Source organism: Andrena cerasifolii, chromosome 2 (genome assembly GCF_050908995.1).
Source record: "Andrena cerasifolii isolate SP2316 chromosome 2, iyAndCera1_principal, whole genome shotgun sequence".
Lineage (NCBI taxonomy): Eukaryota > Metazoa > Arthropoda > Insecta > Hymenoptera > Andrenidae > Andrena > Andrena cerasifolii.
The window spans coordinates 20,393,659-20,413,664 of record NC_135119.1 but is presented as its reverse complement, the minus strand read 5'-3'; the positions used below and the strand labels follow the sequence as shown (position 1 = coordinate 20,413,664).

Sequence of the window (20,006 nt, the reverse complement as noted above, 5' to 3'; positions counted from 1 at the left end):
CGTAGTGGAGGGGGAACACCAACAGGAGTGGCGTTAATGTGTATGTGAAAATTTTGTGACGTCGCCAGTAGAGCACTAAAGAGGTGAGTACAGTGTTCCCTGTGGTGAATACTGATGAGTACCGAGTATGCGCATCCGCCATATTGGGTCTTCTGGAGAAAGAAGATTATTGAGTTCCCGCCTTTTTGAGTATTGTCAAATTCGCTTTGTAAACCAAATATAAACTTAAATGTAATAAAATACTCTAATAATGTGTCGTGCTACTATGCAACAATATCAACAACGCATATTTGGTTTATAAAATGAATCTGACAATTTCCCAAAAAGGCGGGTATTCAATAATCTTCTCTCTTCAGAGGACCCAATATGGCGGATGCGCATACTCACCTCTTTAGTGCTCTAATGCAATCAGCAATGCAGTGCAGTGCCGGGAGCGACGAGTCTCTGTGGGAATCAACCAATCAGAATCGGATGACATATAACCTCAACTCGTTGCGCCCGGCACTACACTACACTGCACGGTGTGTAGTTGCGCCTAGTGATCCTCTAGGCAGTAATCGGAACAACGTGTATCGTCGCTGATTGGTTGCCGCGACTTGGAGCAAAAGCGGAAGTAGACAGAGAAAGAAACTGTAAAAAAGAAAGAGACAGAAATACTGACAGAGAGAGAGAGAGAAATACTGATAGAAAGAGATAGATGAACGTTTAGGTTATGTTATTTCCGGTTTTGCTCCAAAATGGCTACGGTTATACTGATCACTCCCTAAAGGATCACTATTGTGCTAGAAAACGGAACGGAACGGTGAGGAGTTGCGCTAGAAACGGCATTGCATGTTTGTTCTTGAAGATGGCGCGTAGGCGCTTCCGTATTGGTCCCCCATAGTCGATATTTCGTATACATCGATGAACATCACCCATCCCTATGTCCATGACGTGGACCTGCGCAGAGATCACTACATGGACCTGCGGACACGGTCCATCGCGGTTTCGCGGTCCATGCAGTGATGGATCCATGAACGGAAGTGGACGGAAGATAACATGAGCTTTTGCACTTCAGTATTGGTAGTGCGGTCAAGTATGGTGCATGTTTGGATATGTACATGTTGATAAACGAACGGTTTTGGAAAAACGCAGAATGGGTTTCAAACAATTTACACATAAGCTCCAATACTTCTTGTACATATATATATTAAAGTCTCTCCTGTCTACGGTGTCGGCTGAAATTGAGCCCCGGTACGACGACAAATATCAAATTATAATGACGTCGGCGGTAAGTGTTTAATGCTATTTGTCCTTTATCAGATGGCAAGTGTTTCTAATAGTAACGACGTTCGTAACGAATTTTAGAAACCCGAAGACGCGATGGGATCGCAAATCAAGGATAACCTTGGCTTCTTACATGCTTTTATAGCTTCGTTATCTGTTATTATTGTCTCTGAGCTGGGCGACAAAACTTTCTTCATTGCTGCTATTATGGCAATGAAACATCCACGACTCACTGTCTTTGTAGCGGCAATTAGCGCATTAGCCCTTATGACTGTTCTTTCAGGTACTGTCATGCGTAAATGTTCCAACATATAAGCGATAACTTTAATCGCTGTGTCAATACGCAGAGCTATCCGTTAAACTCGACGCGTTCCAGTTTGTCGCAAACTGTTTTTTACACTTAGCATTGGGGTCACAGATTTCGCGCGAATCTTTTTATCCAATTAATCCGCGCTAAATGCGATAATGTATTAACGGGTGGAAATTTTTGTAACAGTATTGAGTTTGAAGTTTTGAGAAGAAGTTATAATGTATTTGCACTTGATTCGCAGTCATTTTTGGATACGCCGCAACTATAATCCCCCGGGCTTACACGTATTATATTTCTACGCTGCTTTTTGCTTTATTCGGTTTGAAAATGCTACGAGACGGTTACTATATGTCTCCGACGGAAGGACAGGATGAGTTTGAAGTAGTAAAGACAGACTTGAAGAAAAGAGAAGACGAGGTGCGTAGAAATTAAACTGCTTTCAGAGGATTCTCGATGTAGATCTTATAAAACTAGTGTTTAGAAACTATACCTTCAATATTTTTGCAGGAATTAAATAATCTTTAAATATGATCGCTTTCAGTATGAAAAGGAAACAGGAAGCACGCTAGTGCACGATCCAGAAACTGGCATCATGAGAAAAACGAAAATCAGTGCGCTCATGCTTCTCTCCAGAATATTTCTTCAAGCATTCACGCTGACATTCCTCGCGGAATGGGGTGATCGTTCGCAGCTTACGACTATTATACTCGCTGCAAGAGAGGCGAGTAATAATAACATATGGTAATGAAAAGGGGTTCAATTTCAGGGGAAATATTCAAAACGGAAGTATATTGCTTTCAGGATGTTTATGGAGTTGTATTAGGTGGCATATTAGGACATTCGTTCTGTACAGGATTAGCAGTATTAAGTGGTAGAATGATATCTCAAAAGATTTCAGTAAGAACAGGTAAATATGTTGAAATATATTAAAGTATTATACAGGGTGTTTATAAAGGCGAGAATTTCGGGTCGGTGTTTTACGGAATATAAAAATGCTTATAACTGCAAAACTAAGCATTACCGGACATATGCGTATATAAAAAATGTCCGACAATTTTACAAGCACCCTGTATATGAAATTGATTAAATATAGTCATTGCTAAAATGGCAAGGTGTCAGAATAAAACATTTGGTAAAACTTTTTATTTTCAGTGACTATAATTGGTGGATTAGTGTTCTTACTGTTTGCACTAACAGCACTTTTTGTCAGTCCCCTGGAAGATGTTTAGGTACCAAAAAGAATTTTTATATTTGTGTGTTTATCATGCAATGTTTATATCACTGTGAAAGAACGTGCCTACATATTTCCCGCGCGCAATAGTTATTTTTGTAAAAGGAAAATACAACTACTGTCAGATAGCAAAATTCAGAATGCAGCAAGCCTTAACGTCTTGATAGAATTGTTTATATACATACAGTTCACGGATGTAATTTATGTACTCGAATTGTCTTTTAGATTATACTTTGAGGTATTAGTATTATTGTACGAGTGTAAATACAGGTGAAGCTTTCAGTAAAGAAATCATTTATATTCACTGAAAAACAAATTTACGTAAATAAAATTGTTCTTTTATTTTTTATACAATGTGGTATATATATTCACGAGTTTACCGTTCTAATTTTAAATCGCGAAATTGCAAGTTACGGTTACTAGGATTATTTCTCCATATATTTGTCTATTAATAATTCATCTTATTAGTTGTTACATTCGTATAGGTGATAGTTAATTTAAAAAAGTACGAGCTATTTTTTAAAACATTTTACATTCCATAACTATAGTTTTAGGTGTGCGGAAATCCCTTTTTTGCTTTTCAACAATCATTTAAATAGATTATAATAAGTTTCAGTCCGCGAAATAACTTGTTTCCATAGTTTAGAACAATAAAGATATTAATATCACTTTTCGATCAGTCATTAATGATTAAAGTCACAGAGCTATAAAATTTATTCTCGTGGATTTTAAAAAATACTTACATATTTAATGATTTCCGCTTTAAAATCATGTCTGTGTAAATAATTGTTACTGTAAGATATAAAATATTTATTTAACTGTAACAACATTCCATACATGTATTATATTGTAAATATAATGATGGACTTTCAATTAGTTCTTTACATTGTTACCTGTAAAATAGATGTATTAATGTTTGTAACATGTTGACAAAATTGTTTTTAATAAAGTTATTGAAAATAAATATCTGCGACATATCTTTTTAAGAGAATCGTCGAACGCAGCAGGTGTTAACCAATGTTATGTTAAATAATGAACGAAAGTATTGATCAGCAGTTCGTAACGTGTAGAAATAGCAAATAGTATTACTGTAAGACACATTTTATTGAATACTTCAATGATAGAATATATACACAATCTATTTACACTACGTAAGATTTTCCAGAAATACTTGAAGACATTCATATTAAATTATTATTATCATACCTTCCTAATACTATACCACTTTATCACGGAAAAGAAAATTAACGTATTAAATCTATGTTCGTATACTGGGATTATATAAATACGGAGAAACATGGTTTTCTTAGTACGATTCAATTTTAATTAATTAAATAACAAAAGTAACTGTAATGCTTCTTTTATAAATACATAATCGACGGAAACACGAGTTTATAATATACATTAAAAAGCGGGCGATTTATTTTAAAAGAAATAACGAACTATAAATTTGTTGCATAATCAGTCTAGAGAGAGAGCATAATACTTAGCTTTTTACAGCTTTAATTGCCGTTCCTTCGAGTACCAATAAATATGAGTAGAATAATACGTTCGTAGTTACGTGGATAAGTATTTTAACGCAAACTTTATACATGGTGTGGCAAAGAACACGACACGAATAGGCGCAGGGCGATTCCTTGCTAAAAGATAAATCGGAACACTGGGATAAATTCTTTTCATACCACAAATTTGCGAATAACTGCTTTATATTACATTAACAAATAAGTTTCTGAAAATGACGTTTCATTATTAAACACACAGTTGTATCTTTCTTACAAAAGGACTTAAAAAATGACCTTAAGAATTTGTCGTTTGAAATTAAACTCGTTTCTCTCAAAAACAAAACTTTCTAGTAAAACTGTTTATGGCAAACTTCATATTTACTTCTTTTTTTTACAAAGGCTCACTCCGTGTTTGCTCGTGCCGAGTACTTTTGCCATATCCTGCATATAATTAGCAGTAACAGTGTAATCTGTACGTAACTATTGAGAATCGAACATAAATGCTACCGTTAATGTCGCACTGAACAGCATAACATTACGTACATTAGGTACGATCATTACCCCTCACGAATCTATGTGCTATTTACTTAATATCGTGTCGTATGTATTATTGGTTCTTGCTCCAGTTACTTAAGCATTGCATCCCTGTAAAATATAATTCACCCGTTTCTCTGAATGATGTATAACATATCTACAATCGATTAGTTTCTCAATGAGAAATTAAATGCAATAAAAATTGCATTTATAATTAGAAGAAGTATGCAACTCGTTTCAACCTGTTGGATAGCGAATATGTTTCGCTATAAACGACGCATTATAATGTGCGTTGGACGTCTACAAGCGTTTTGCGAGTACGATTAATGGTCTACCATGACCAAATCTCGACACCAAAACGATCAAATCGAGTTCAATTTCTATACTTTTATGCTAGGGGTAGGTACGAACCTAATTTTTAAATTTCTCAAAAGTTGAATTCGAAACTTTGAAACTTTGTAAGGCTTTGAAACTCTCGAAACTTGGTAAGGCTTCGAAACTCTCGAAATTTTGTCAGGCTTCGAAACTCTCGAAATTTTGTAAGGCTTCGAAACTCTCGAAACTTGAAGTGCTGATTCTGTTTTGTAAGTGGAACATCTTGCTGTAAGAACTGAAGTCAGTAAAATTTTTGCATAAATCTCTATTAAGTATAGTTAAACAAAATATAAACAAATTCTCGAGGTACGCTGCGAACGATTCTTTATTCATTGATTTTATATTTTTTCTTATCTCGGTTTCAGGAGTTTCGAGTCACGAACAAACTACAGAGTTCCGAATTTTCGACGCTTCGAGAAACTCATCCCTACTTTCTACCGTCTTTTATAAGTACTAACACACGTAATTATATATTTCTCCCCTGTTTTATTAATGCGTATATAGCTGTACTCTTACCTAATTAATACCATAAAGAGCAATTCATGTTGGGCTCGGGTGATTGGTAGTTCTACTTTGCGCTTCAGTCGCTCGAAGTTTTTCGAGTCTATGCAATGGATCCATCAGGCTCTTCTCCTCGGTGCCAGCGGGTTCAGCTGCTTCTGTAAGGCGTAATTCGTGTAAAATCAACGAAAAACTGATTTCCGATGCACCGTACCAACTACACACCCGTTGAATATTGATTATTACTCTGTGATATAAGATTTTGAGTTTTCCGTGCTTGATCGATATCCCTTAATCCCTGCTCTATAAAGTCTTGGAAGAATTGGTGAGACTTTACCAAGAATGGTTGCACGTCCGCCTCCGGGTATTGCAGTTTAAAATCATACAGTTGCATTAAACCCTGTACAAAGAGAATAATATTGATCGCCATGTACAAATCTAGATGTCGGTGATAAAACATTCATTGCTTCGCATACTTCTTGGGTGTGCTCTTTAGACCCAATTTTCTTAAATATTTCCGACAATTGTTGGTGAGTGAACTTTGATAAATGTTCTTGAGTTTTGCCACTGTTGCTCGATTTCATTGTTGTGCTTGGGTTCGTATTAATTTCGTCCCGTTTAAAGGCCTGTTAAATTTGAATTACGATAAATCAGAATTTCTTTCCACTCCTTCGATACACTTACTAATAGTACAAGCATTGAACCAACTAACCGCAATTAGCCTCATCAGATAAGAATGTAATTCCGATTCGTTTGTGTTATTTATCCGTGTTAAATGGCTGAGTATCGTGCTGCCTTTCACGCGAGTCATACTGTGAAGAACTGTCTTAATCGTTCGCAATGGAATGTCGGATTTTCGTTTCTTCCACCACACGCTCGGGTAATCCTACGAGGTGCAAGTTCGTGAATATTGTATTTGTTAAAAATAATGCTGAATACTGTATAGAATAACAAGCATACTTTAAGAAACCGATGAACCTCTAAAAGAATAGCATCATAATCCAAATCCGCCGCCCAATTGTGAATTATTCTTACTATTTTCCACAAACATTTCATGACTAATTCTTCGTACTTAGAAGGTGCTGATTCGGCACAATCGTGGAGTAGCTTTATTAAAGCGCTAAAAATTACAATAATAGAAGTAAAAGCTAATAATTTTAAATGCAATTGGAACTGGCAATATTAAAAATCTACGAAAGATAACAAGTTTCAGGGCTTTACCATATAGTAGCAGTGTGATTCGAGTTGTCTATTATTTTGCAGACAATGTTATTAATCACACGGTAGTACACATCTGCTTGATACATATGACCTAATTTGTTCTCAGCTAGCAAACTAATCATCTGATCCACAAGGTCTTTTAAGTGTATTAAAGGGACGTTCTTCCCAAGGATCCCAGTGTCATAGAACTGTAAATAAATTCGCAATGATTGCGATTTATAGACCGCTACATTGCAAGAGTTTTCATATAATTATTCTTACCGCTAGAATAACCATGAATGTGGTCCTAAACCCTTTATGCACATCTATCGTCCCCCCTTGTTGTAAAGGATACGTTTGTAGAAGTTTCAATTGCATATTTATAGAACCGATAAACTTATCTTCTTTAGATTGCAGACTCAGTACTTGATGAGATTTTATCAGCTGCAAAACAATTTTAGATTGCATACATACACACGTAGGAAATGATTTAAGTTTGAAAGAAGGAATATTATAGGCACTCACGTTTTCTATATTATTCATCGATTGCATTGCGACAGCCAGGTCCAAACTAGACATCGCAAGGATTTTACGTTCCAGACTATCTTCTTTAGAAGCGTTAGGCGAAGTTAATTGTTGCGTCAGTGACGCAGATTTTGATACTAACATTTTCGGAGGTGTAATTGGGATCACCCTAAAAAATATATCATTTTATTAAAATAATTTGCCGTACTTATAATTGCAAGGGTTAGTTTTGCACAGTAGCTTTAATAAAAGTCCGGGAGAATGGAATTTAACACTTATTTTGTGTTATCGTTTAATTTCGACTCCTTATCGATTGATTTGCGCTTCTTTTCGGTAATAATATTAAGAGATTATGATTCTCGTCTGATTTACTTAATTAGCGAATGCGTGAATGGTTACTATGCAGATTACTTACGGCACTTTGGGTAAATTTATCAAATTCATTGTTTCATGCAAGTCGTCTATATCGATCTCTGCAAGTACCGGGTTGCTATATTTCACAGGCGCGTTCAATTCGATTCTTCGCAAGAAGTCCATATCAAGTCCGAATGGACCTGGTACTTTTGGCTGTGTCGATGTTCGAGAATTTCTAAAAAGTCACAATACACATCGAGTTATCATTTGAAAGTGGTCAGGTGAAAATGAATATTAAGATATTCATAAAATGCACCATACATTATCAAATTACATTACTGTTAAATTACCGTGCCGCCCCTATTTCAATGTCACCAAATTCAAATCGCAAACCACTAAAAGCTATGTACCTATTATTCTCATGGACTTCAGTGGTTAGACGAACAAGAAACGAGAGAAGATACGGAAAGGAAATGAAGTACAGAGAAGGACAGACGAAATGATATGATCAATATAACTATGGATATGTCCCACGTGCCCACCACCATACCGCACACTGAAAACATATAAGAAGCACAAACGTTTCAGTATCATCTTCAGGATCGTTCTCAGACGAGCCGACAATTTCTGGTGGTGTTTCTGAAGGATGTTCATTAGACACTTCATTAGACACTTGCATTTGGTCGGATGTGCTATCTGCTGTTACATTTGGCCTAGAGAATCATTAAAAAGCAAATTCGTGCGGATATGAGTTAACTTCAAAAGAAATAAAAATAAAATATAAAAAAAAAATATCACTATCATGTTTAATCGTAGTGATCAATGATGAGACCAAATTCAACATATATTTATAACAGAATTAAATATTTGATGTAGTTCCAAAGTACGTCGTACTATTCAGCTGAATGTGAAACTTGGAATGAGTACACGGTAGGTAAGAAAATAAATTTCGGAAATAAACTTCTCATGTAAAGTTTGAACATTATTTTCTGAAGCATTAATATAGAATTGGAACGTGGTATTTGGTCTCACCATTAATATCAGAAGCCATATAGTTAATTATATTCACGTAAATGGCGTGTGAAGGTATTATGTAGCGCGAGAATTGCAATTTTATATACAAGTGCAATGAAAGATCTTCAAATTTAAATGCAAAAAAAAATAGATAAAAACACGTCGCACGTACAGTTCATTTGTTAGTTGTGGCGGTGGTGGTTGCTGTGGCTCGGGTATTTCTTCGTTTTCTTCCTCGGATTCTGCTTTCACGTCCTCGCTGGAAGGAATTGGGGTTGGATTCGAAGGCGTTGCAAGTTTATTTGTCGAGGCTGACTTTGTTGGTCGGTTTTTAGCGGCTCTCTTAATACGTTCGTCTAATAACGACTGATCTTTCTCGGATATCTAAATTACAACGAATGAATTGATAAAACAGTTGTCGACACTTTGAGCGGAGCACAACTATTAGGAAATTATTACCTGTCCAATAAGCTTGTATACTCGTTCCCCTTGAAGGAAATACGCTTGAACGATACAATTCAAAGCAGCATTTCGAACGGAATTATCACGGTCTGCTATTTGCTTAGCAATTTCCTTCAATGCTACAGATGGCGACGGTTGACAAACGGACAGCCCATAATTCTCAATTAGTGACCCTAATTGGTCCAGGCATTCTAAAAAATAAAGAGGAATTCAGTACGCCGAACGCATTTACTATATTCTTTCTCCATTACGTTGCATATACCTGTTCTTTGTCGAGCGTTCTTAGATTTCAAACCCTCCATTACGTACGAAAATAATTTGCTTACTGGGTACACCAACGCTATTTGTTTAAACAATGCGCGAACTCCGTTGCGCACTGCGTCTTTCGGATCGCCGATCTGGACAGGGATTTATTAAACATTTAAACACACGTTGGTCGAAATGTATGTTACAAAAGGCACTGATAAGTGACTCACTTTAATAATAAGGTATGGAATAAACGACGCTGCTTCGTTCTCCAACATGTGATATTGATCCTCTATCAGCAAATTAAATACCATTCGCAAGTACTCTAAACCTTTCAATAATACTGAGGGGTTGGTGTCAAAGAATCTGAGCGTCAACCACTTGAGAATAAGATCTAAATTAGACACTAATGCTTTACGGTTGTCGGGCAGATCCTAGAACATTTACGAAAGATATCAAACTATGCGTAGGAGAAGTAGAAACATTTATAGCGTAATATCCTCGGGTATCTACCTCGGTTAATGCCTCGATAGCTTTGAGGTGGTATCTGAAGTCAGAATGTAACATGTTCGCCGCTAATGTTTTGTTCACATTAGCAGCACCCATAAGTTCCTTCAAAAGCTCGGTGAATTCTTCTCTGGGTGTCGTGAAGTTCCATTTCAGGACCTTCAACTTCTGCTCATCGATCACCCTCTGATGCTTCAGATTATTCGTTGCCAGCAAAGGGCCCGTATCCACATCGTCGTCTTTTTTACGAGCGCTGCCGGGTTTCGATGACCCTTGGTTTTGCTTAGGCTTCACTACCGCTTTAGCTGCTTTCAAAGCACCGCCACTTTTAACAGCTTTCTGATTGCTCTCATCCGGCGCCTGTCTTTTCGGCAGAGGCTTAACAGGCAGGCTCGGCCGGGACTTATCTAACGCGGCGAGCACCACTGTCCTTGATCCAGGCTTCAATTTCTCCGTGTTCCTAGCCATCGCTTCGTAAGAAAGGTGAATCATAAATCCCAAAACCGCTTCCTGAGCATTCTTCCGAACGTCAGAGTTACGGTCCTCTAAATTACTGTACAAATATGGAAGACATACGAGGAGCTCCTCCTTCGGTACTTGTTTTACAGGGATCAACGGCACTTTCTGCGCTAACCAATTCCACATCTCGGCTCTGAGTACCGGCGACCCGGACTTCAAAGCGTCCCCTATTATCTCTCCGTCGAAAAATTCTTTGTAGCCGCACTGATCTCCCCATATGTTTATGCAGGAGATCGCCGCTGTCCTGATCCAGTTTTTACTGTCGCCCAAGCATTGTATGAAACCAGGAAAAAGGACTCGAATGTGCTGCTTCGCTGGTGGGCCCATGGCCAGGGCTAACGCCTGGCATATGCCTAGAGTTGTCTGTGCTATCTTGCTATTGCTATCAACCAGCCGTAAAGCTAATCCTTGTGGCAAGTCGCCGATAGATCCTTTTATGAATTTCGCCTCGGAGATGATACCGCTTACCTTCTGTAAACCTTCGTTTCGTACCTGGCGATAAAGCAAATTTGTTCCTGTATTTTTTTAACGATATACAGACGTTTTACGTTTCATCAACGTGCCAGATAATATGATATTTACCTTCCAGTTCTTATCGGATAGCTCATTAAGAAGACTCTCTGAAATTTGATTACTGATATCAACGCGCGGAATAAGATTGTTAATTTCAACTTCGCTGTTGCTATTGGATTTTTTATCGACTTCAACGTCATCGTCGTCGTCGTCGCTCGCCTTATCCTTCTTGGTTTTCGATCCACGGATCGGTGCTGGAGGACTTTCACCATTATGCTAACGTATTATAAGCACACACATTAATTTAACTCATACAATGGATTGCTTGATTAGGATTGCATATTGGTGGACAGTTTACCTTTTCACATTCGAGTTCGATCTGTTGACGCAAAGCTGGTTTCTCGTTCTCAAAGAACATGAGCAGCGGTTTGCCCATGAATATGTATAATGTGCCTAACAGAGTAATGGCTCCTGTACGAACACCGGGGTTTGTTGCTGCCACTGCTTTCTTTATGTTCGTCATTAAAAATGTCACATTGATACTGAAACACACGTGTAATATAAACACTACCTTCGCGTATTTACTCGAAAATTTCGCCGCCAAGCGCATTTGTTACTTACACGCAACCGAATTCTACGAGAGCCCTACACAGCAACGCTAATGTTTCCTGTTGAACTTTGGGATTCTTTTGATTGAAGGCGAACGTGACTATTTCATCTGCCACATATTCCAAACTTGTTGCCTCTGCTATTGTCAGAAGAGTGTCGGCAGCTACTGCGCTATTCTTCGCGTCTCCTAGTTTCTCCGTTATATCGACGAGGCAATATTCGCAAACAGTACTGCGATGGAAATGGTTCGTTAAATTACACGAATCGTTCGCCCTATAATAACAATAAATATGCATCTTACGTTGAAAACGGAAAGCTTTCCGCCAAAAATTTTACTATTTCTAGTCGCAGCTTGAGAACTTGGAAATTTGTATCCTTGAAGCCTGGCTTTTTTGCTAAAGTTCGTACAATAACTTGTGTAGGTACCTCAGACGAATCCATTTGTTTTATGAACTAAAAGGATATAATTTCACTATGCATTAAACATTCTCCACTAGAATACAGTTTGCTCAATATTAGAATTGAGAGAATTATAGAAATATTTGAATTACCTCTAGAAGTTGTTCAACTGCAGATAAACGGACTTTCCAATTGCTGTCGACAAGGCCCGAGAGAATCTCCCCTGATAAGATTTGTGCAGCCATTTCTTCTATTTCTTCGGGACAGTAATTCTTCTCTATTTGAGTTTTTGTAGCAGATGGCTTCTTTGAAGCAGCTGTAACGAACAATAAGAATTATTACAATGGCATGTATTTCAAGTACAATGCAGTCTTGTTAGTATATTGAATTTTGATATTTACTCAAATTTGTCAAGGATGATGCAGCAGGTTTTTTAATCTGCGATCTCTTGGCTGTACTAGTATTAGGCCTCTTCAGAGCTTTCGCTTCTGATTCTTTAGCTTTCGTTGTCGATTCAATTTTACTCGGAGCTGTGTTCGGTCTTTCTGCCACTTTTGGCGCACTAGGAACTTTAACATATATCACAGCTTTTTCGGCACATTCCTTTATCTAATAAGGAGAAGTACAGGCAAATCAATAAATTCTGTTTAACAAATATAATTTCCTTTATATACGATTAATTAAAAGTACAAATTGGATATCATAACGTACCTTTGTCATTTTCAAATTATCTATATCCGTAAGGAACGGCATCATAGACTTTTCACCAATTAATTTCATCGCAGTCCCAAGAGCCTCTGCAGCAGTATCTCGAACAGTTGGATCTGAAATCAAAGGTTTTCTTCAATTTATTCTTTGTAATTTATAAATTAAGAACAAGACTGACATAAAGAATATCCATTTCGGAACGTACCTGGCTCGTTTAAAGTTTTTAAAAGCACACCCGTATATGCTTTTAATAATTTTTTGTTCAAACTTGGTGGTGGTGTACGGGCAAAACACCTTGACAAATAAGCAGCTGTTTCTGCTTTAACCGCTGGATTTTTGTTCTCAAATGCGGAAAGAATGTCCTCCAATATAACATCAATGGAAACCTAATACGAACCAAAAATATAGTTTTAATTAAATATGTATCTGAAATTCATGGTCAGTTGTAGTTTACTTGTATCATAAAAAAGTGATAAGACAAACGTAGCTCATGCATAATATTTATACACGTTGTTTCTACTTACGCAAAGGAAAATTGCATCGGCAGCTTCTCTGAGCGTTTGTACCACAGTTTGTTTCTTCTCACGAAACTTTTCCAAGATCGACGAAAGGCAAGCTGTCGCGTAAGGTTGGAATCGCTTTTTAAGACCTATAGCGAGGCCTGTTAGGCATTTTCCAGCCAACGTAACAACCAGTACATTGGTATCTTTAGATATAACCTGTGTATAAGACACATTTAAAGGATAAATGAAGTAATAATCGCAAGTTCTGCGAGGATACAAGTAATATATACCCTTTTCAAAGCTCTTACTACATCTCCATAATCACCGTTATCTAACTTAGGATTCTTTACAAGAGCCTCCACAGCTTCCAAAGCTTCTTTTCGCTCTTGCCATTTCTTAGCTTCAATTTTCTCATAAAAGTCTTTTGGAAGTTTAGAAAGAATATCGACGGGTTCTAACAATTCGTAAGGATTAATTTCTGGGACAAAGCCACCATCTGCGTCATCCGTACCATCTTAATCAAAAGATATTTTACATTAGAAGAAGAATGGATAAATTCTAAATTATATACGTAATTTCGAATTTATTTACCTTCGCTGTTTTCACTTACAGAATCCGCAATACATATTGATTTTGGTTTTTGAGATTTCAAGAAACGAATCGGTACCACCTTCTCTTCTTTTAAATTATTGAACTCTACCTCCAGTTCTGTCATCTGTACTGGTTTCAATGTGTTTAATTGTAGTTTTAAAGGTGCACCTACCCACCTAAAGGTTTCAAACAAAGTTATGCAAACTGAATGCTCATATTATCGCAGATGGTTTTGAAATATTATTAAAAGAATTTACCTATAAATTTCAACGACCATAAATTTCCCTTCGTCTCTAACTGTCTTGTCTCTATCCTCGAGAAAACCAGGAATCTTTTTTAACAAAGGCTTTATATTAATTACTTTCGGTCCAAATTGCCTGTAGTATTAAAAAATTGATTAATTAACACAATTACCCAATCAGTATGAAATTACTTTAAATATATAACTACCTTAAAGCCAACGTTAAAGTAGAAATGCACGCGGCAACAATTTTTGGATTTTTCGCTTCCGTCCCCTTCAACAATTCTCCCTGAACAGCTTCGTGTTTTTCAATTTCTATGTACATCAGTGTTATTTGTACCGCCAACTCTTTTGTTTTAGCTTTAGGCGCAGCTATACATTTGGTGACTATGCTGCCCATAACTTCGCCAACGGTCCTGTTAAATGGTACATACATATCAATGAATTCCGTCGCTAGAGTAATAATGTTACACGATATACAAAGTGACAAATGAATTCTTATGTATGATACTTACTTCCCTGCCACCGCAGCATTTTCAACGAAAGCTAATGTCGCTTCCAATCCTTTCTCTTGCGCGACAGCATTGCTATCTGCTACAAACTTTTTAATAAATCCCAGAAACTTGTTCCACTCGGGAGACTTTTCGTCGTCGATACATTGGAATGTGTTCACGCATTCTTTATAACCATGCAACCGTGCTCTCCATAACTACAAAGCATTAGTACATCAAAGAAACGTTTCAACATACAGACTCCACCCCGAGATAAATATACAAGTGAGAAGGGAGCGATTCTTTGCGCAAACTCTGTTAAAATGTAGATAGAAAGGTGCATTATAAAATACATTACCTTATGTACACATCGTTCTTCTAATGGTAGTTTAATATATTCCGTATCTTGTTCCATACCTCAAAACCTACAAAGATCATTGAATTTAACACCACAGGTCAATATTGTAGAAACTATAGGATAACTAGGATCTATGAAATTCGGAGACGCTTCGTGATTACTTGTTAATTTCATTTCTATTTGCAACTTTCGCACATATTCTTTCAATTGGCTAACTAATAGCGAATTCGGTACCTCGCACTGACTCTGCACTGGTGCCAGAAAATGACTTGTTTTGGTTGTTTCTGCTGGAAACGAAGATAGCTCTATAAGAATCATCCAATCCAAGTCATTTTTTGGCACCAGTGCAGTCAGTGCGAATTACCTAATTCGCTATAAAAGAACCACAATCAATTCCAATATTGTCGGCGGAACAGACATGAGGTACACTAAAGAATTATGTAAAGTGATACTCTCAAAAGAACAAACTGGCAGATGCTCTTTCGCTGATCACTATAGACTCCTAGACCCAAAACACTTAGCCACCATGGTGTACTTGGAACCTTAAAGTACCATTGCCCGGAAACTTTTCCACTAACTATACATTAGTTAACTATCAATTAGCATTATTTCTGCTGTTTATTTCAAATAAATTTAGCCCCGGTCTGGCTTTAATTCTTACAAACGATACATATTAAATGTTCGTTACATTAGAGATCTCTGATATTAAAAATAATTATGGTAAAGGTACCAGTAGTTGACCATGTACTGTGCCCCGATGGAAAGAAGGTGGTCAAGAAACTCTAGGGGCCGAATAGTATATTCCTATTGGCCGGTGCGACAACGTTGACGAATACAAAGTAAGCAAACGGGATATGGGCAGCGGGAGCCAATGCGAGCGAAGAACCCCTCTTGCCCCTGTGACATTTCAGCCTTCTTCTTTCCATCGGGCCACAGTATCAAAAGTTAGGAACTTTTCAGAAAAACGTGAAAAATAAGGTTTTTAGAAGTGGCGAACTGTGGGTATTAGGAGCCGCGGCGCGCTGTTGAAAAGAGATAGTTGCACTTCTAAAAACCTTATTTTTCACGTTTCTCTGATAAGTTTTCAACTACTGATACATGGTCAACTACTGGTACCTTTACCCTATCTCAAAATGCACGCGTTATTTGTTTCCCACGTTAAGCTGTTTCGATAAATTATGCAATACGAGATAAGTTCAAAAGTAAATGACTGTGTATCGCTTTTAACTGCGAAAATAAAGGAACGAACTGGTATAGTTGTTCCATCACGTGCTAAATATATCTTTTAGTTAATAGTCAATATTGTACACCGATTGAAAGTTGAAACTATTGTTACTGCTTTTACCAGCACCTTCACAATTCTTCGCTACTATTTGAAATTGAATATTGAAGCTCGTGAGCAACACAGGGCGCAAGAAATGAGAACTAAGTAATGCCTACGATCCTTATGAGTAACGCATTACATAAAACGTTAGAAATCGTCTCTGTATCGGAAATGAAATTGGAATCACGCAAACGTGTCGTCTTCGTGGGGAAATTACAATTATAACCCAGAAGTATCATTTGTTGTAAATAAATTCGTTATGTTTGGATGTATTTCGCCAGCAATGGTTGAAATATTTCGTGCGTATTGAAGGAAATATTAATTCGTTGTTGTGGACCATTTGGGATTAAGGCGAACAGGACAATGCGACTGGTCCTGTCCGATGACAAGAGCAAATCTCGGACACAGGAATAACATAAGTCGAAAGGATTCGTCATTAAAAGATCCGAACCTACCTTACAAAACGAAGAGATATGAGAATAACTTCTGACAGGACAATGAACGTTCTTCGAGAAATCGTCAACTCAATTCATTAATATTGTTCACGAGACCGATCTGTAACGCCTGCGTTGATCGTTCAGCGGCCGTTGCTTTTCAAATACGAGTCCTCGTTGCAACCGTCAAGTCTGCATGGGTTTGCATGCAAACAAAACGACAACTCTATCTTTCGAAACTATGAATTCCCGAACCCGGTCAATGTTGCAGTTCACCAGTTGCGTCGACAGATGGTGCTGAGAGCGAATTTCTTTTGTTCTTCGAAGCTTATGCCAGCTTATGCCTTGTTCTCTGATTTAGAAATTTTCCCATCTTGTTCTTCTATCTTGTGATTTTCACTATTCCACCCCGACTTTATTATATTATTATGATTCGTTGCAAATATTTATATACATATGTGCAAATCTAGTTCTTAATATTGATTCGTTAAAAGAATAAAAGAGCTTCGTAACGTATAATTCGAATGTAAGGTAGCAGAGAAATAAGTTAGTAGTTAGAACAAGTAGACATTTCTTTTTAATCGCTCGAAGTATTTAAATGGTTTTTAATCTCTTATTCGAATTTAGCGGAGTACACGAAACTTTTGAGTAGCTGAAAAATTTGAATACCTCGACGGAAATCGAGTAGATATTAAGCTACGTGAAAGCATTCGATTAGAACTGCTTAAACGTAGGTAGGACTCAAACATTTCAAATTACTTGAAATACCTATCGAATTATTAGCATCTCTAAATTTACTTATATATGTGCGATAATAATTTATAGACTTGTTATTAATAGAACATTGACTGTATGAAAGTAATAAAACTTTCGTCACCTTGATCCACTTATTATCAATAATCAGTTGGAGTACACTTCTATGTAGATGAAATAAAACAAAATTGTTCCAACACTGTTGTATTTCTTTCCATAATTCTGTCATTTATCATTTCTTTAATATAATGAATTTAATTTAAGCTGAGTATACTTGAGAATACTGACAAACATTGAGTTTCAAATGTGGTATATTAGAAATGAAGAGTGCACAGGAATTCTACACTTAAACTCCCGTATTCTATAGTGAATTCTTTATAGCCTTATCATTCATTTATAAAATTAATATAACATTGCTATACACTGCTTCTTATTAATATTTAACATTTAATTAACATTAATACTTTGGTACGGGAATAAAAAAAAAATGACAGTACATTATATAGCATGATATTAATTTTACATATTTTTATTTATATATATATATATATTTTATATATAAATTGTATATGTTCAGAGTAACTTATTCGCAATGTACTGTACCTGCAAAAGAAATAAAAGTAACCGCGAACTTAAAAGCAGTGTGTACTGAAAGAATTTCAAATTAAATATATGAATACAGATTACCACTTAGCTGTAATAATTGACATAGTGTAATGACAGCGTAAGTACAGATTTATTATTAGATATCCATGATAAAGTATGCAGAACTAACTACTTATACGTTGAGTATTTCAAACACCTTGTTACTCGATTACAACTAAATGCAACAATAAATTTCTCTTATATATTTCGTTCACTAGTTTATTACAATGGAATTATAAAATAAATGAATGTTATCCGTTACATTTACGAACGTATTTATGCACACTAAATCATAAGCTGTGGCTATAAAACAACGAATCGTTTTTTTTTTTACTATAGATATACAAATCAGAGAATTTATATTAAGAATAACAATTGTCGATTTATCGTTAAGAATACTATATGTCAATGGTACATTTACAAACTACGGTTGATGCTTATAAAATAATAGAAAACTGCTTGAACCTATGGGATACATATAAAAGAGTACAGTAATATCCTTTAGCGCTGAAGTATTTAACCTGTGTAATACAAAATAAATTAACACATCAGTGCTTCCGGTTTCAGGCTAACTGCTAACTCCTAAATGTGATTAGCACCAGCACAAATGCGTAAGATGCAGAATGTTATGTTGCACATATCGTAAGAGAGCAGCTGTGAAAAATGATACCTCATGTCGTAAACAAATGGACACCGTATATACTTACTTTTATATAAATATCGTAATATCGTGCCTATAGTACTTTGTATCTAGTACTGCTTTTTCAGAATCAAACATTTCGAGCATATATATAGATATATAATATGTATGTATATATATGTATATATATACTTGTACGTGCTTAAAAATAGGTTCGGAGCAGTACCAGAAACATATTCACAATATTTTTTGAAAAGTTTATTTATCCTAAGAGATATACAAAACAAACATTTCTTTTATAACTGTTATAATTCCCCTATAATAATACAGAAAATTCTGTCGTAATTTTCAATATCGGTTTCCTTTTTTTTTCATTATTATTATTATTATTAATTATCTCCACCGAATGGATACCTTTGTATCAGTACAATTCATTTTTTAACCAGCTATACGTTAAAATTATGCACATCTGCAAATCAGTATTAAAATATTACAATTTCATATTTTACAGTATTTCATCCTCTAGCTCCCTCTAAAACAGGTTGGTTGGTTTTTCTTTTGCTTATAATAATCATACAATTATCGAGGGTGTTACATGAAAATGTGCAGGGGGGATGAAAAAGCTTTGTTTCGTTTTACGTCGAGAAGTAGCGGTTACCTGCTGAGCCAAATAAGGTGCAAGTCAGTCTGACTGTAACGAAGCCTCTTGTATATTCGTTTTGCATACCAATTTGTTGGCCACGAAATTCACATCTGCATTACCTAGCCTTGCTTTTTCTTATTTTTTGGTATGCCTCTCCTTACACAGTTGGCTCTAATCTCAATGATTAAAATCTGTACATACTAGGATCTAGGAATGTTAATATTACAAGAAACCACAATAATTTATTATAATACAGCCTGCTGTACACCAGATGACTCGAGGCAGTACAAGACACGCCCTTATCTTACTTTCTTAAACGATGAACGGAATCACATGATTCTGAAACGATTTAACGTATCTCCTTTTTTTTATTGGAAAACAAAAAATGAATATGAGAGGGAGGATGACGATGGTAAGGGCAGGGACTACTTCAATTAGCTAAAACTCAAAGTAAAGTTCGTCTATTTTGGTTTTCTCTTCAACCACTGTTAATGATTTTGATAATAATAGAAATCCATTAGTTTCATGTCATAAAAAAAAAGAAAAGATTGAGATTATAATAATATTATTAAGGCAAACGTAAGAGCGATTTTTCTTTACCGATTTTG

General features: G+C 36.2%; 2 protein-coding genes across 4 annotated transcripts; one reads left to right on the top strand and one right to left on the bottom strand.

The window, feature by feature from the left end:
* The first annotated feature begins 971 nt into the window (after positions 1–971).
* On the top strand, positions 972–3,161 carry LOC143366508 (putative divalent cation/proton antiporter TMEM165). Of its 2 annotated transcripts, none has more exons than XM_076807633.1 (6): positions 972–1,270; positions 1,348–1,549; positions 1,818–1,993; positions 2,118–2,297; positions 2,378–2,473; positions 2,729–3,161. In XM_076807633.1, exons 1-6 carry the CDS (start codon positions 1,085–1,087, stop codon positions 2,729–2,731), a joined length of 843 nt encoding a protein of 280 aa, XP_076663748.1. In that variant the 5' UTR covers positions 972–1,084; the 3' UTR covers positions 2,732–3,161. The 2 variants fall into 2 exon arrangements, with proteins under 2 accessions (XP_076663748.1, XP_076663747.1); XM_076807632.1 differs by having other exon boundaries at positions 974–1,270; positions 2,378–2,483.
* A 731-nt stretch (positions 3,162–3,892) lies between these two features.
* On the bottom strand, positions 3,893–16,966 carry Msps (msps cytoskeleton-associated protein 5). 2 transcript variants are annotated; one of them, XM_076807611.1, is made up of 32 exons: positions 16,739–16,965; positions 14,960–15,026; positions 14,626–14,819; positions 14,320–14,526; positions 14,127–14,246; positions 13,870–14,045; positions 13,569–13,792; positions 13,300–13,494; positions 12,981–13,161; positions 12,779–12,891; positions 12,469–12,676; positions 12,220–12,383; positions 11,970–12,121; positions 11,681–11,899; positions 11,418–11,601; positions 11,129–11,335; positions 10,034–11,038; positions 9,751–9,954; positions 9,537–9,672; positions 9,272–9,465; positions 8,985–9,196; positions 8,380–8,511; positions 7,860–8,033; positions 7,445–7,613; positions 7,202–7,363; positions 6,941–7,128; positions 6,680–6,839; positions 6,432–6,605; positions 6,196–6,345; positions 5,945–6,119; positions 5,735–5,877; positions 3,893–4,954 (listed from the first exon to the last, which is right to left on the bottom strand). In XM_076807611.1, exons 2-31 carry the CDS (start codon positions 15,014–15,016, stop codon positions 5,759–5,761), a joined length of 5,955 nt encoding a protein of 1,984 aa, XP_076663726.1. In that variant the 5' UTR covers positions 15,017–15,026; positions 16,739–16,965; the 3' UTR covers positions 3,893–4,954; positions 5,735–5,758. The 2 variants fall into 2 exon arrangements, with proteins under 2 accessions (XP_076663726.1, XP_076663727.1); XM_076807612.1 differs by lacking the exon at positions 8,380–8,511 and having other exon boundaries at positions 16,739–16,966.
* Between the last annotated feature and the right edge of the window lie 3,040 nt (positions 16,967–20,006).

Excerpts from the sequence above, each read along its gene's own strand:
- Msps (XM_076807611.1), bottom strand. The coding sequence starts at position 15,016 with ATGGAACAAGATACGGAATATATTAAACTACCATTAGAAGAACGATGT. Across the intron at positions 14,247-14,319 it reads ACTTTAACGTTGGCTTTAAG|GCAATTTGGACCGAAAGTAA; the intron begins GTAGTTATATAT and ends TTAATACTACAG. Across the intron at positions 12,384-12,468 it reads ATCATCCTTGACAAATTTGA|CTGCTTCAAAGAAGCCATCT; the intron begins GTAAATATCAAA and ends TGTTCGTTACAG.
- LOC143366508 (XM_076807632.1), top strand. The coding sequence starts at position 1,085 with ATGTTTGGATATGTACATGTTGATAAACGAACGGTTTTGGAAAAACGC. Across the intron at positions 2,298-2,377 it reads TTATACTCGCTGCAAGAGAG|GATGTTTATGGAGTTGTATT; the intron begins GCGAGTAATAAT and ends TATTGCTTTCAG. Across the intron at positions 2,484-2,728 it reads AAAGATTTCAGTAAGAACAG|TGACTATAATTGGTGGATTA; the intron begins GTAAATATGTTG and ends TTTTATTTTCAG.